This window comes from Mustela nigripes, chromosome 7 (genome assembly GCF_022355385.1).
Source record: "Mustela nigripes isolate SB6536 chromosome 7, MUSNIG.SB6536, whole genome shotgun sequence".
Lineage (NCBI taxonomy): Eukaryota > Metazoa > Chordata > Mammalia > Carnivora > Mustelidae > Mustela > Mustela nigripes.
In genome coordinates, this window is record NC_081563.1 from 50,234,508 (window position 1) to 50,248,070 (window position 13,563).

Below are 13,563 nucleotides of genomic sequence, written 5' to 3' on the forward strand. Positions count from 1 at the left end.
ACAAGTAACATTAGACAAAAAACACAGTCATTCTGGATTGAAGCATAAAAAAATATAGGTACTACTTTTATACTATTAAATTTGAAAATCTCAATAGAAGGGAAATTTTCTAAGAAAACAAGGGTTATCAAAATTGATTCAAGAGGATAAAAAACAAAACAAAACCTGCAAACCCTGAATAGCTGAGGAAGAAACAGCTGTCCACTAACTATTCTACCCAAAGAGCAGTGAATCCATACTATTTAAAAAAAAAATTTCTGGGATGCCTGGGTGGCTCAGTTGGTTAAGCCACTGCCTTCAGCTCAGGTCACGATCCTGGAGTTCTGGGATCAAGTCCCACATCAGGCTCCCAGCTCCTTAGGGAGTCTGCTTCTCCCTTCTCGTGCTCTCTCTCCCTCTCTCAAATAAATAAATAAAATCTTTAAAAAAAAAAAAATTCTATCCCTCCTTCAAAGAATAAATAATTCCTACACTAAAACAGTATAAAACTTCCCAATTTTATAAACCCAATGGTAAAACCTGTCAAAAATAGCAATACCAATTAAATATATAAATATACATGCAAAATTTCAAACAATCTATTAGCAAATTAATGGGCTAATGTACCATGATCAAAAGGGTTCGTTCATTCTAGCATGTACAGATGGCACCATTATCAAATCTACTAATACTAAGAGATTTAAAAAAAGAAAAACCCTGTGGTTACCTTACTAGATACTAAAAAGCTTTTGATGAAAATTCATTATCTAATCCCAAGGAAAACAGTTCCTGTCCTAATAATTATAAGAGTACTTCCTCCACATGATCTACTGAAACGACTAACAATCACAAAACTTAATATTGATACATGAGAGGTAGTTTCATTAAAGACAGAACAAGTTAAGGCTGACTACCATAAGTGCTATTCAAGTTAGTATTGCTCTGGAACTTCTATCCAATAAAAGAAAACAAGAAAATAGAAGTGAAGTATAGCTATTGGAAAACTCTTACAAATGATAAGTATTCAGGGAAAACTATTATTTTCTGAAACCTCAAGCAAATAAAGCAATAATAATAATAATAATAATAATATTACAAGACAAACACAACAATTAACTGCTTTCCTAAACAATTAACTGCTTTCCTTTAAAACAATAATAACCAGTTTGAAAAAGATGATGGGAAAACAGATCCCAGTCACCATAATAAGAATTAAATAACCACTCAGGAATAAAATAAAACAAAACTACTACTACAAAATGAAAATAATGACTTGGGGAAAATCAGCCTCCTGTAACTTTTAAAGTCACATAAAGAGCAAAATAAAGCCATAAAAGCATGAGAAAGAAATGCAGGCGCATGTTTTTATAATTTTGGATTGTGAGTCTTTCTAAGACATCAAAGGCAGTGATTATGAAGAAAAAGACATATTTGACTACATAAAAACTTAAATGTATTATACTGCAAAATACCTCATATAGAGAGAGAAAAGAAAAGTGACAAACTGGGGAAAGGATCAGCAATATGTGACAAAGAGTTAAGATACTTAACAAACAATGAGTTTTTATAAAGCCATTAAAAATTTTGAAGATCGTGGGGGGGGGGAAGCAAGAGGTCTGAATAGGCAATTCACTAAAGAATACTAATAAATGGCTGATAAGTATAAAAAAGGTGTTGAATCCATTGGTAATCAAAGAAATGTAAAACAAAATAACGGCTTTCTTGCCCCTCATGTTAGCACAATGAAAAAGAGCAATACCCAGTGTTGCCAAAAGTATGGGGAAAGTGGTACAACTTTTCTGAAGGAAAACTATGTAAACTATAGCAGGTGTCAACAATCAACAAGATGTGTAATTTTTGGACACTAAAATTCCAACCACAGATTTTCTTAAAATATAAAAGGACACAAAATTTAGCTCTTAACAAGAAAAAAGATGTAGCTACAAGGATATTCATCATTGTAACATTGCTTCTAACAGGAAGAAATTGCTATATATAACATATATTAATTAAATTAAATATATCGATTACATTAATTAAAGGATCATATTATGCAATACACTGCAATCATTAAAATTACTATGGATGTTAGATCTTGTATATCAAACGCCATGCAGGTAACAATTACAATTTTTGTTTAAAAAAAGTAAATGTATATATGTTTTAGACATTCATATAGGTGTAGGTAAATATATATATTTTCTCCTAAGTAGAAAGAAATCTAAAAGAACAAAAACATTAAACTCTTTACCTCTGAATACCGGAACTACGTGAATATTAGGTATCTACTGTTGCATAACAAATTGTACCCAAGTTTGGTGGCTTGGGTTCATTATCTCAGTTTCTATGGGTGAGGAATCGGGACACAGCTTAGCTGGCTGGTTCTGCCTCAGGGTTTTTCACGAAGTTGCAGTCGGGATGTTGGCTGAGGCCAATCATCTGAAGACTTGACTGGGGCCAAAAGATCCACTTCCAAGAAGACTCACTCACATTGCTGTTGGCAGGAGGACTCGATCTCTTGCTTCACGGGCCTCTTCACAGATAAGGATGCTTCATGACATGGCAGCTGGCATCCCCAGAGCAAAAAGTGATCAAGACAGAAAGAGGTAGAAGATACAATGTCTCTTTTGGCCTACTCTAACAAGTCCCACTGTTATTCCTGCTACATTTTCTTCATCAGAAGCAAGGCGCTACATCCAGCCCACACTCAAGGACAGAATTAGGGTCTACCTCTTAAAGGAAAGTTCAACAAACAATCTGTGGACTTATTTTCAAATCCCCATAACAGGTGACCTGTGGCATCCTTAGAGAAAGATATGTAATTTATTTTCTAAATGGAAAATTAACTTCACAAACACATACATACACACACGGAGACAATTTAAAAAAACATAGGTCCACAACAAGCATGATTTGCCTCCCAAAAGAGGTAACAAAATGTTGAGCTGGAATAACAGAAAAATGCCACTGAGAACAAGTTCTGTGATATTCTCTACCATTCAGAACACTACTCTTAGTCTAAGTGCAAAACTAACCAACTGGAGCTTATCGCCTAGACAAAGTGACTTCAGAATGAGGACCAGTCTGGGGGAAAATGGTGTTTGGTCTGAAAGAAGACACGAGGAAAAAGAGCAAACAAATCATGAATTACCTTCAACTCTATGAAGGGTTGTCATGTAGAGAAGTTAGAAACTCAGGAAGCAGAACTTGAACCAATGACTCAGCGTCACAGGGATGCAAAGTGGCTCGTACAAGAACTCTCTTAACAATTAGAGTTTTGTTAAAAACCAGAATGAGCTACTCAGTGAAATGTTCTTGGAGGCTGCGGGAGGAGCGTAGGGAAATAACTCCCGCAGCTACCCCTAAGGTTCACGTCCAGACTGGTCCTTCCCTACTCACGTGGATATGGCTGGTGTTGAAACCAATGCCATGGCCCCTCCCAAAGCAGCAGGCCCAACACTAGGTCCTGTGCCATGAGGCAGAAGTGAAATGTGCACCGCTTGGCACAGCATGTGGCATAGTTCATGCTTTATAAGTGTTAGCTAGTATTTCTGCACTGACTCAGACTGTGACAAGATGGCCCTTCCAATTTTCTAACACTTCATAAATAAGTTAAAAAATCACTATAATTAGCTCTTAATCCCGAAGGTCAGCTTCAGTAATACACTCAAGGGTAGGAATGACAAAGCCAGGACGGCTGGACATACTTTGGGAAACCACAAAGAACAGAGGCAGTCACTTATGTAGACATGTAAAAACCACAAAAATCAAAACTAAACATATTCAAAACAAGTCATATCCTCTCTGGCACATGTGGTCTGCTTTCTGGAATGAAATGATTTAAAAAAAAGAGACTCAAACTGGGCTGTTTCACCTACTTTGAGCAAATGAGATTATTACAATGAGTTTATTCACTCGTGCCAGCCAACTACCCACCACAACTGAAAACTTACTTTTCGGGTGCCAGCAGCCTGGACACTCTGCCATGTCGCTACAGGCTCTGGAGCTATGTGCCACTCGGGGTAAGTTTTCGTGAGTAACTTCACAAAGGTGGACTTTCCCACGGCTGCAATGCAAACAGCATGTGTCGGGACCCTTGCCACATCAGGGCTGCAGGAGGCGGCTACGATGAAACTCAGGCACGGTGGCCCAGCTGAAGGCAACAAGTACCAGTTTTCCCAGTTTCAACCCTCAGTCCTATATCTGTGTCCTACTCAGGATGGGGCAGGCCACGGTGATGGGTCCCATAATGAATACAGGGGGGAAAGGGGAGGAAAAAGACCCTTAAGATCTGACTTGCAGTGGTAATGCCCTAACCTCCCAGAGGCAAGGTACGTAATGACAGTTGGAAATGTAATAGGACTACCCACAATAGAGGAAATCGGCTACTTAAATTGTAAGGCTTGAATCATACCTATTCTGTGACAGCGTAAAAACTGCAAGTTCTTCAGCAAAGAAAAATTGAGATTAGGACCCTCATTCATTCAACAAACCTAACCAGTATTTCCTGGAGTGGTGCTTACTCCGGGCTCAGGACTGTCTGGCACTGGGAGTATGATGGCAAACAAACCATCGTAGGGTTCTGCCCTCACAGAGCTTGTATGGGAGATATGTTCACGGAGTAACTAATAACAAACATAAGTGACAGGAAAGAAAAACGCAGAATGGCTCTAACACAGCTCAGGAGACCAGAGAAGGTTCCTCTGAAGAAAATGCTGTCTGAGGTAAGATCTGAAAGGTGAGGAGGTAAGCAGGACAGGTGTGGGGGAAGGGTCATCTAGGCAGAGGGAACCCCATAAACAAAGGCAGGGGAAAGAGAAAGAACCTGGTGTAGGATGAGACTGAAGAAGAGCCTGGGCCTAGAAGAGGCACGGTCAAATGAGGGAGAAGAGTGGCTCCAGACATGTGTAGGGGTAGGGAGGAAGGCCACGCCAGATCGGGCACGACCTCACAGCGTGGTAAGAAGTTTGAATCTATTCTAAGGGCAATGGGAAGTCAGTGGCAATGGATGTTAAGCAGGGAAATGGTAAGATTCCATCTCGTTTTTAAAAGATCACTCTGCCATCTGTGTAAGAATAGACTGACACAGAAGTAGGCAAACCAATTAAAAGATAATAGCAGCCTGAACCAAGGGATTGCAGAGGAGGTGGAAAGTAGTGGTTGCTTTGAGAAATATTTTGGAGATGAAACCAAGCTAGTACAACAAATTATCTCTTCCCGTTCACACCAATGTCTGGCCCATTACCTTCCTGCCTCGAGATCACTATCCACGGGCTCTCCAGACACCTCCGCTTGGATGTCCCACAAACACCTCAGAGTCAATCTGCTCCCTACATGAATGAAGCCATCATCGTCCCCAGCAGAGTGAACGTCCTCCCATACCCAGACCTCAGGGGATGGCAGCAGCATCACTCCCTGTCAGAACTTCTCCCTCCTCTGCCAAATGTCCAGTAGCCACCAAATTCTTTTGCACCTGCCTTCTAAATTTTCCCCATCTGTCCTTTTCTCTCCATTCCCACCTCCAAGCTCAGGATCGGGCTCTCATCTCTTGCCTGACTCTGGCTTTGCCCTCTTTAATCTGTCATTCATACTGCAGCCACAGTGAACACAAAATAACATTGCTTAAAACCCTCTGACAGTTCCCTATTGCCTTCACAAAAATCCAGTCCTTTAGCATGGTCTGTGAGATACAGCGAGATCTGGCCCCTGCCTGTACCTTCCTGGCCTCAGCTTCTTTCAGGCACCCTGAGCTCCTGCCGACCAAACTCTTTGCAACTCCAATCATGCCTTGTTCTTTCTCACAGATGTGATTTTGCCAATGCATTCTCATTTCCTGGAGCACCTCCTCTCCTCACCTGGTCAACTCCTACTCAGTCTCCAAGATTTTGCTCAGATGTGCTTCCTGTATAAAGCTTTTCCAGAACCTGATGCCTCTGAGCTGGGTCAGCTTATCATCCTTTATAGTTGACCTGGCTTTCTGGGTAACAACTCATCACTGCAATTGTAATTCTCTTTCTCCAGGTAGAACAGGGGGCTCCTCTAGGCCACACAGGGTGGAACCAGAGCCCAGCACAATGACCTGACTGAAAAAAAACACTTAATACACTACTATTTCAGTTCCCTCTGATACTGATGTTTGTTAAAAATCAAAAAAATGACAAGGGTATGTTTGGAGATCAATCCCTTCTATGAGAGATGATCTTCTCAAACCAAGTTCTACCCTGAGGAGGAACCCAAATGGAACCAAAAGGAGGAAGGAAGGCACCCTTCAAGTCAATTCTATCAGCCACTCATGGCTACTGATTAGGAATGAAGGGATGTCTCAGAAGAGCCCACACATCCATAAGGTGCCATTGATTACACAGCACTCCAGCTCCTGTCTGAACAACACAGGGTAAGAACAAACAACACGAATCTCTGTGTGCTGTACAGTCATGCTCATCTCTCAGTTCCACCTCCACCCGGCCCATGTGTGCCTCTGCACATCCGCCCGCCTCTGCTCTTCCCACACTTCAGTGCATAAATGCCTTCCCCTGCTCTTCCTGGCCTGTGTCTGAATCCCTTCCCCCTACCAAGCCTAAGGCCCCACCTCTTCCATGAAGTTTAGAATGTCTCTAGCACACATGGAATTCCCACCACACTGGGCAATTGAATCAAACAGTATCTATTAACTGCTTAGGACATGTTTATAGCCTTTAAGTGTTTTGATTGCTTCTTGGGTCTTAATTTTGGTTTCTTAACAGGATCTGGCTGACTCTTTGGTGTTGGGACCTAGGAATCTACATTATAAGTATGCCTCAAGAACACATACTTCTATTTGAGGCTGCTATCCAGAGCAATCTGATCAAAATCAACAGAGGTGGTTTTTTAAAAAAATATATGGGTTCTAAAACCACATACCAGAGTACTGACTAAAAGCCTACAGGCTTGTCATGAAGAACCTAAAAGATTGACAGGAATTACAAATTGGTTCAGTTTATATATTATCAGATGCCTGCCTGCTCTGAGTAGCCCCTACTTTAAAATATTTGGCACAAACAGGCAAAATTTAGATTGTAGGTTGCCGATTAAAACTAAAACATGGTCCCTGCCTACCAGCCAAAAAGTTGGTTTGGTTTTTTTTTAAATTTTATTTATTTGACACAGAGAGAGAGACAGTGAGAGAGGGAACAAGCAGGGGGAGCGGGAGAGGGAGAAGCAGGCTTCCCGCCGAGCAGGGAGCCCGACGTGGGGCTTGACCCCAGGACCCTGGGATCATGACCCAAGCCGAAGGCAGACACTTAAACACTGAGCACCCAGGCGCCCCTAAAATGTTATTTTAATTAACAGGGAAAGATTAAGGCAATTGAGATTGCTGAGATTGAATGACTGTTAGAATTACACTTTTTAAAAGTTAAAAACAATCTAAGAAACTACTGCAGATCAAAAAAGAAGGGCCCTGAGGGTTAGGGAGTGCCAGCTTCACCTCTGAGATCAGACACTATTAGTTCATCTAAGGGCAGTCAGGACTCTGAGAAACCGACTCACGCCTTTTAAACACACAAAACCCGGAATGCCAACAAATTTGATGTAATGGGAAATACACAGATCCAATTACTGGAACAATTACACCAGGGCAATACTCCTTCCCTGCACCCCACTGCCCATTCAAAATCTTCTGGAAAGCCAGTTTAGTAATCAGAAGCCAGTTTCAGCAAAGAATGACAGTAAATGATGGTGGCAGGTCCTAAGAGCTCAGAGAGCCTGGGTCATTTGCCATAGGGCAGTATTTCTTAAGCTGTTCCAAAGGAACTCAGCTGTGCCAAGCACCAGCCACAAATATGGAATAATTTTAAAAGATAATTCAAAGTTATATATTCATATTAAAATCACACACGGCCTAACAGTTTTTAGTGCTATAATACCTAAGCATAGGTTTTTTCTTCCTGCTTGAGTTTTGACTGTTGTTGTGTTTTTTAAAAGATTTATTTATCTACTTATTTGAAGCAGGGAGGAGCAGAGGGAAAGGGAGAGAGAGAATCTCAAGCTGACTCCCCACTGAATGTGGAGCCCAATACAGGGCTCAGTCTAACAACCCTGAAATCATGACCTGAGCCAAAATCAAGAGTCACACACTTAACTATCTGAGCCACTGAGGCGCCCATTTTTTTGTTTTGCTTTTGATGATTTTATTTATTTATTTGACAGAGAGAGAGCACAAGCGGGGGGGGGGGGGTGGCAAAAGGGAGAGGGAGAAGCAGACTCCCCACTGAGCAGGGAGCCTGATGTGAGGCTCGATCCCAGGATCCTGGTTTCATGACCCAAGCTGAAGGCAGATGCTTAACTGACTGGGCCACTCAGCCATGACCCTGTTCTGTTTTTTAAGACATATGTTTTAGAGTGTTCCCAGGGGCTTCCTAAGAGTGGTGTCTGCTTCTTTCCTGCTACACTGGCTTCCTCCTAGGGAACAGAACACTCATGTTCACTGGACTTGATGGACTTTGGTAAACTCATGTCACCAAAAGCCACTCCTCTTTATACAACACTGGGCAAACAAGACAAAGCCCTTCCTTTGTCTGGTTTCTGTGCAAAACACCAGGCTCTTATGATATCATTATCACCATTTAGTTAGATCCCAGGTTCACTGTTATCTCTGAATATACTTTTTAATATCATGAGATCTGGGAGGTATCAGATCTCAGAATCAAACCTTCCTTTCAGACCTTAGCTATTACTGAACTTTATTATGTGTGCCACAACTTGGAAAAGGGTAGGAAGTACTTTCCTAGGGTATATTAGTTCAACATGTTGATTTTTATTAGTACCAGGGCTGTCATTCCACAAGCTGCATCAAAGAATTCTGTTGCTAATTTCCATCCTTTGCTAAGTCATGACTGTTTTCCCTCCACAAATTCTTCTACAAACGATGATACCTGCAATTGCTATATTCTGCTAAAATCTAGCAATTAGATAGTATTTGATGGAACAGCCCAAAGAATGTATTACTTTCAATGTAATACGGTTGTATTTTGAGAAAGCCTCTCAAACATACCCCTAGGCATGTTCCTCTCCTGAACAAAATTTAAAATACGGGCAAAAATCCAATTCTGAAACCTTGTACCAAAAAGCAAACTAAGGCAGTAAATATACAACTATCTTAAACAAAAAAAGTCTTCCAAAAACATTTAAAGCCTGTATTTCAGGCACCACGTTTGATGCTGTATCCATCCACTCACTCACTCACTCACCGACTAGGTACTGTAACTACAGTGATGAACTAGGCGGAGACCCTACCTTCAAAGAGCTTATACTCCACCTGCAAAACAAAGTACCCAGGATCAGAAAGGCTGTGAGCCCAAAAGCATTCTGGGCAAACTTAACAAAAATCACTCTACAGACTTAAAAAGAAACTTAATACCCTTTTTGCTCTGATTCCTCTTATTGTCTTTCCCATGGGAACTATGCTTAACAACAGCATACAGTCCAGGCCCCTCTTGTTCAGCATGAGACCCCCCACTGACCTGGAACCCCCTCCCCACCCCCACTTTGCCCACTGCGTGATTCATCATTTCACTGTCCCCTTCTCAGGGAAGCCTTCCGGAACTCTCTCCAGCTCCACCTCACCCGGGAGGCAGAGCGAACCACTGCCTGCTCTAACTTTACCAAGGTATTACTTTATAATTACTTGCGACCTGTCACTCTCCCCACTTGCTTTCTGAAGACACACACTGACTTGTTCCCTCTGCATCCTGCGTATCTAACCAGAGAGCAGGAATGGAGATGGGTGGAATGAGGTGAAATCTCGGAAACAATATAGACTCCAAACAAGACTCCAGTATACAACATTTAGAATAGGCCTTTTTTCCCCTCGAATTCTTTGCCCAATTGTTTATACGCAATAAAAGCAACAGATGCACATTAGTGACGTTAGAACATACGGAACATGCTATTAGAAAAGCTCTTTCCTCTGCTTTATGTACAAGTCTCTAGACTGTAACAGTGAGAAAGTTCTTCTTTTTCGGCTGGGTCTTTGAAAATCAAAGTGAGAATGGTCTGAGATGACTCACTGCCAGTATCTCATACAGCAATCCTTTCTTCGCCTGAGGTCTATAATTATAAAGTAACTGGTCTGGGGAGGCAATAATACTCACTGTAGCCATGAATACACTTAGAAGATGGACTAAGTGTTTTAGTTCTTAGATCTTAAGGGATTCTGGGCACCAAACTTTTGATTTTCAATCACACTTGGCATACAGTTTCCTAACACATACTGGGCACCACTGGGTGCTACTTCACTGACCCTTTTCCTTCCGTGTTGTGGTCTCAGAGGATCAGATCAACAGAACTTGGGGCAGCACGAGAACAAGAAAAGCCCCTCTAGACATATCTAACTTCAGTCAGGACAGGGGTTTACCTTCCCGTTTTCAGGTGTCCTGGAGGGGTACTGATTTGTTTGGGGACACCACCTGTGATTAGAGAACAAGATCACTCCTGACTTGATTGTAAAGCAGTTTAAAATATTCGTTCCGTGGGCACCAGTGACTAACTTCCACATGGTATCAGCACAAGAGCCAGGCATCTGGCAAACACTGAAAGAATACAATGGGTCAGGCAGGGGCTTAGGTGCTGGTGATGCAAAGATGAGCAAGACCCAAGTGGCCAACCCGGGGAAGGTGTTGAGTGTGCAAATAATCCCCACAGAACTCAAGTGCTGCAGCTGCTGTGGGTACAAAATGTTATGAGAGCACACAGAGGAGGCAGTGACTAATTCTGCCTGAGGACAGTCATCACGGTGTGTGGGGTGATGGACAGCAGTAGGAGGTAAAACGAGACACAGCCAGCTTAGGGGCCCCCAGTCCACTTGCCATTAGTCACACTTCCCTTGGGCAAGTGCACGCACTTCCAAGGCTCCAACAACCACCCCCACAATCCACAACTTCCATTATCTGAAATCTTGGTCCCATCTCTCGATCTCAGGCACATGTCCTAATCTACCTCTGAACATCTATCTCTATGTCTTACCTCCCCAGACCACTTCCTTTATTTCCATCCTCAGTTTGCCATGTCCAAACTACAATCTCACTGTCTTCCTCTATGCCTCTATCCCTCACCTCCCAGTGGCCACCTAGTCCTGTCAATCCCACTTCTAAAATCCCTCTCAAAACACCATTCTTCTCTGTCCTTCCATTCCCTCTGTCCAGGCCTGCATTTTCCCACACTCTCAACTACTACGACAGCCAAATTCTATTCCTGCTCATTCACGCCACATGATGGATGCACGGCACTATGGGTACTGCAGCAAACAAGATGTACAAAGAAAGTGCATGCTTTCTGTTCATCCCCTCTGGCTAATTTCTTTTGTAAAATGAATTTGACCTAGGCACACGCCAGCCTCAAGTCTTCAGTAGCCCCTCACAACCTACACAACAAACTCCTGGCACAGCCTGCTGCAGAGGCTGTTCAGCATCTGGCAAGTCTACCCTTCCGGCCACTCATCCTGCCCTCCAGGCACACTCCTGTTCTTAAAACTGCATGTCTCTTCAGGCTTTGCCTTGACAAATGTGACTTCCTGTACCTGGAGCATTCCTGCCTCATCTCCCCCTTGGGAATTCCTACCCCAGGGATTCTGAGGTCCTATGCCCAAACAATCATGGCACTCATCACATGGTACAGGAATTATGTTGAGAAGTCCTCCACCTGGCTGTGAGTTCCTTAAAGGACAGGAACTGTACCACATGGGAGTCTACCTTCATAGCAGATACTCAATAAGTCCTGATCTGAGTGAAAGCAAGGAAGAAGTAGACCCATTTAGAAAGGTTAAGAGCAAAGGTCAGGAAAATTGGGAGAGGGAGCTCAAACTTTGCCTGATGGTCTGTCCAAGTACTTATTGTGTGAAGTACTTTGGTACTCTCTGTTCTCTCAGAACAGAGCTTCCTTTAGAGGCATGCTTCCTAACGGACATCTTTAACACCATGAGGCAGGGAGCAGGACCCTCCCTTCTCAGTCTTTTTGAGGTTTCTGATTTGGCTGGAGAAACACAAAAAACAGATGTGATGATTATTCTCACTTTAAATTCAGGACCACTAAGTCCAAGTGGATCCTTAATGCTAACTGGCAGCTCTACATTTCTCTTGCTCACTCACTAGACTAATTCATGTCTTTTCTCTCTCTTCACACTCATGTTGCTTAGTTGAGCCTTCCTCCTATTTCGCTGAGAAAACAGCCAAAAGACCTTCCCCAAGTTCCCACCACGCCTACTCAAGTCATACTCATTTCTGTTGCCATTCACAGTTACTAGAGAGAGAGAGCGCTCCTAACTTAAGCCAACCTCTCTCCGCTTCAGCAATAGATTCCACTCCTTCCTGCTTACTAAAATCACTCCAGTAATTATATTCTATCTCCTGCTTCACCAATTCCCCCCCCCATCTAGACCATTTCCACTAGCTTACAAACATGACGTAATTCCTTTTACAAAAAGAGAAATCTGAAACCCCCACAAACCCTCCCCATTTCAGCTACCACCCCATACCTCCCCTTTCTAGGAAAACTTCCAGTTGTCTTAATCCACTATCTCCAGTTCCTCACCTCCCATTTTCCCTGACCCTACCCTGATCAGACATTTCATCCTTACAGGCCCTAAAAACTGTTCTTCTCAAGTTCACCAAAAAGCTCTGTTACTTAAACAGCATTACACAGTTGAACATTCCCACCCCTGAACACCTTCTTCATTTGGCTTCCAAGATACCATTCTCTTTTGGGTTTGCTCTGAGCTCAGTAGTCATTCCTTCTCAGTCTCTTTTGCCTGGTTCCTTCCCCAACTTCTTGAACATTTGGGTGCCCCATAGCTTAGTCCTTTCCATCAACACACAAGGTCTCCTGGCTTCAAATACTATCTAGATTTATACCTACAATGCAGGGAGACTCTGAACTCCAGACTTAAACATCCAACTGTCTCTTCAACATGTCTACTTAGATATCTAATAAGCACATAAAAACCTAATATGCCTAAAGATAGACCCCTGCAACCATCGGCCGACCCAGTCTGTTCTTCCCATGTTTCTCCATTTAAGAACATTTGGAACTCCCGTTCTTTGAGTTGTTCAGGCCAAAATGATGTCTTGATCTCACATTCCACACATCTGACATCAAACCCAGTCTGCCTTAAAATGTAACTGGAATCCAATTTGCCTCTTTGCAGTACTGTTACCACCCTGCTCCAATTCATGGCAACTCATCATTGCAGTAACCTTCCGACACCTTCGACTTTCAACATATCAGCCACAGTCATCTTTTCATAATTTAAATCCACCATGGACTAAAGGCCTAGACAATTCAGCTATTCCCTACCTTCTCACCTCACGTCCTTCCATTCTCCCCCTTGCTCACTCTGCTCCAACCACAATAGCTTTCCTCCTGTTCCCTGAACACACTGTCCGCCTTATGGCCTTTTGCACTCAGTCTTTCCTCTGCCTCGGAGATTCTTCTCCTGGTTACCTACATGGTTTCATTCCCTCATTTTCTTCTGGTTTTTGTTCCAATGTCACCCTCTCAGTAAGGCCTGTCATGACTACCGTATCTAAAACTGCCATCTCCCTCAATTGCTCA

General features: G+C 42.6%; 1 protein-coding gene across 5 annotated transcripts in view; it reads right to left on the reverse strand.

The window, feature by feature from the left end:
• The window catches only part of DGUOK (deoxyguanosine kinase), a 28,460-nt gene that overhangs the window by 13,737 nt on the left and 1,160 nt on the right, over positions 1 to 13,563 (reverse strand). The window contains exons 1-2 of one of the 5 annotated variants that reach the window (XM_059405821.1): positions 3,933 to 4,002; positions 2,470 to 2,545 (exon numbers count right to left, since the gene is read on the reverse strand). The exons of 1 other annotated variant lie outside the window; for it this stretch is intronic. Coding sequence is in view for 1 of the 4 variants with exons in the window: in XM_059405817.1 (XP_059261800.1) it covers positions 3,933 to 4,045 (113 nt within the window). In the remaining 3 variants the exon portion in view is untranslated. 3 more of the 5 variants (XM_059405817.1, XM_059405820.1, XM_059405822.1) reach the window with 3 other exon arrangements.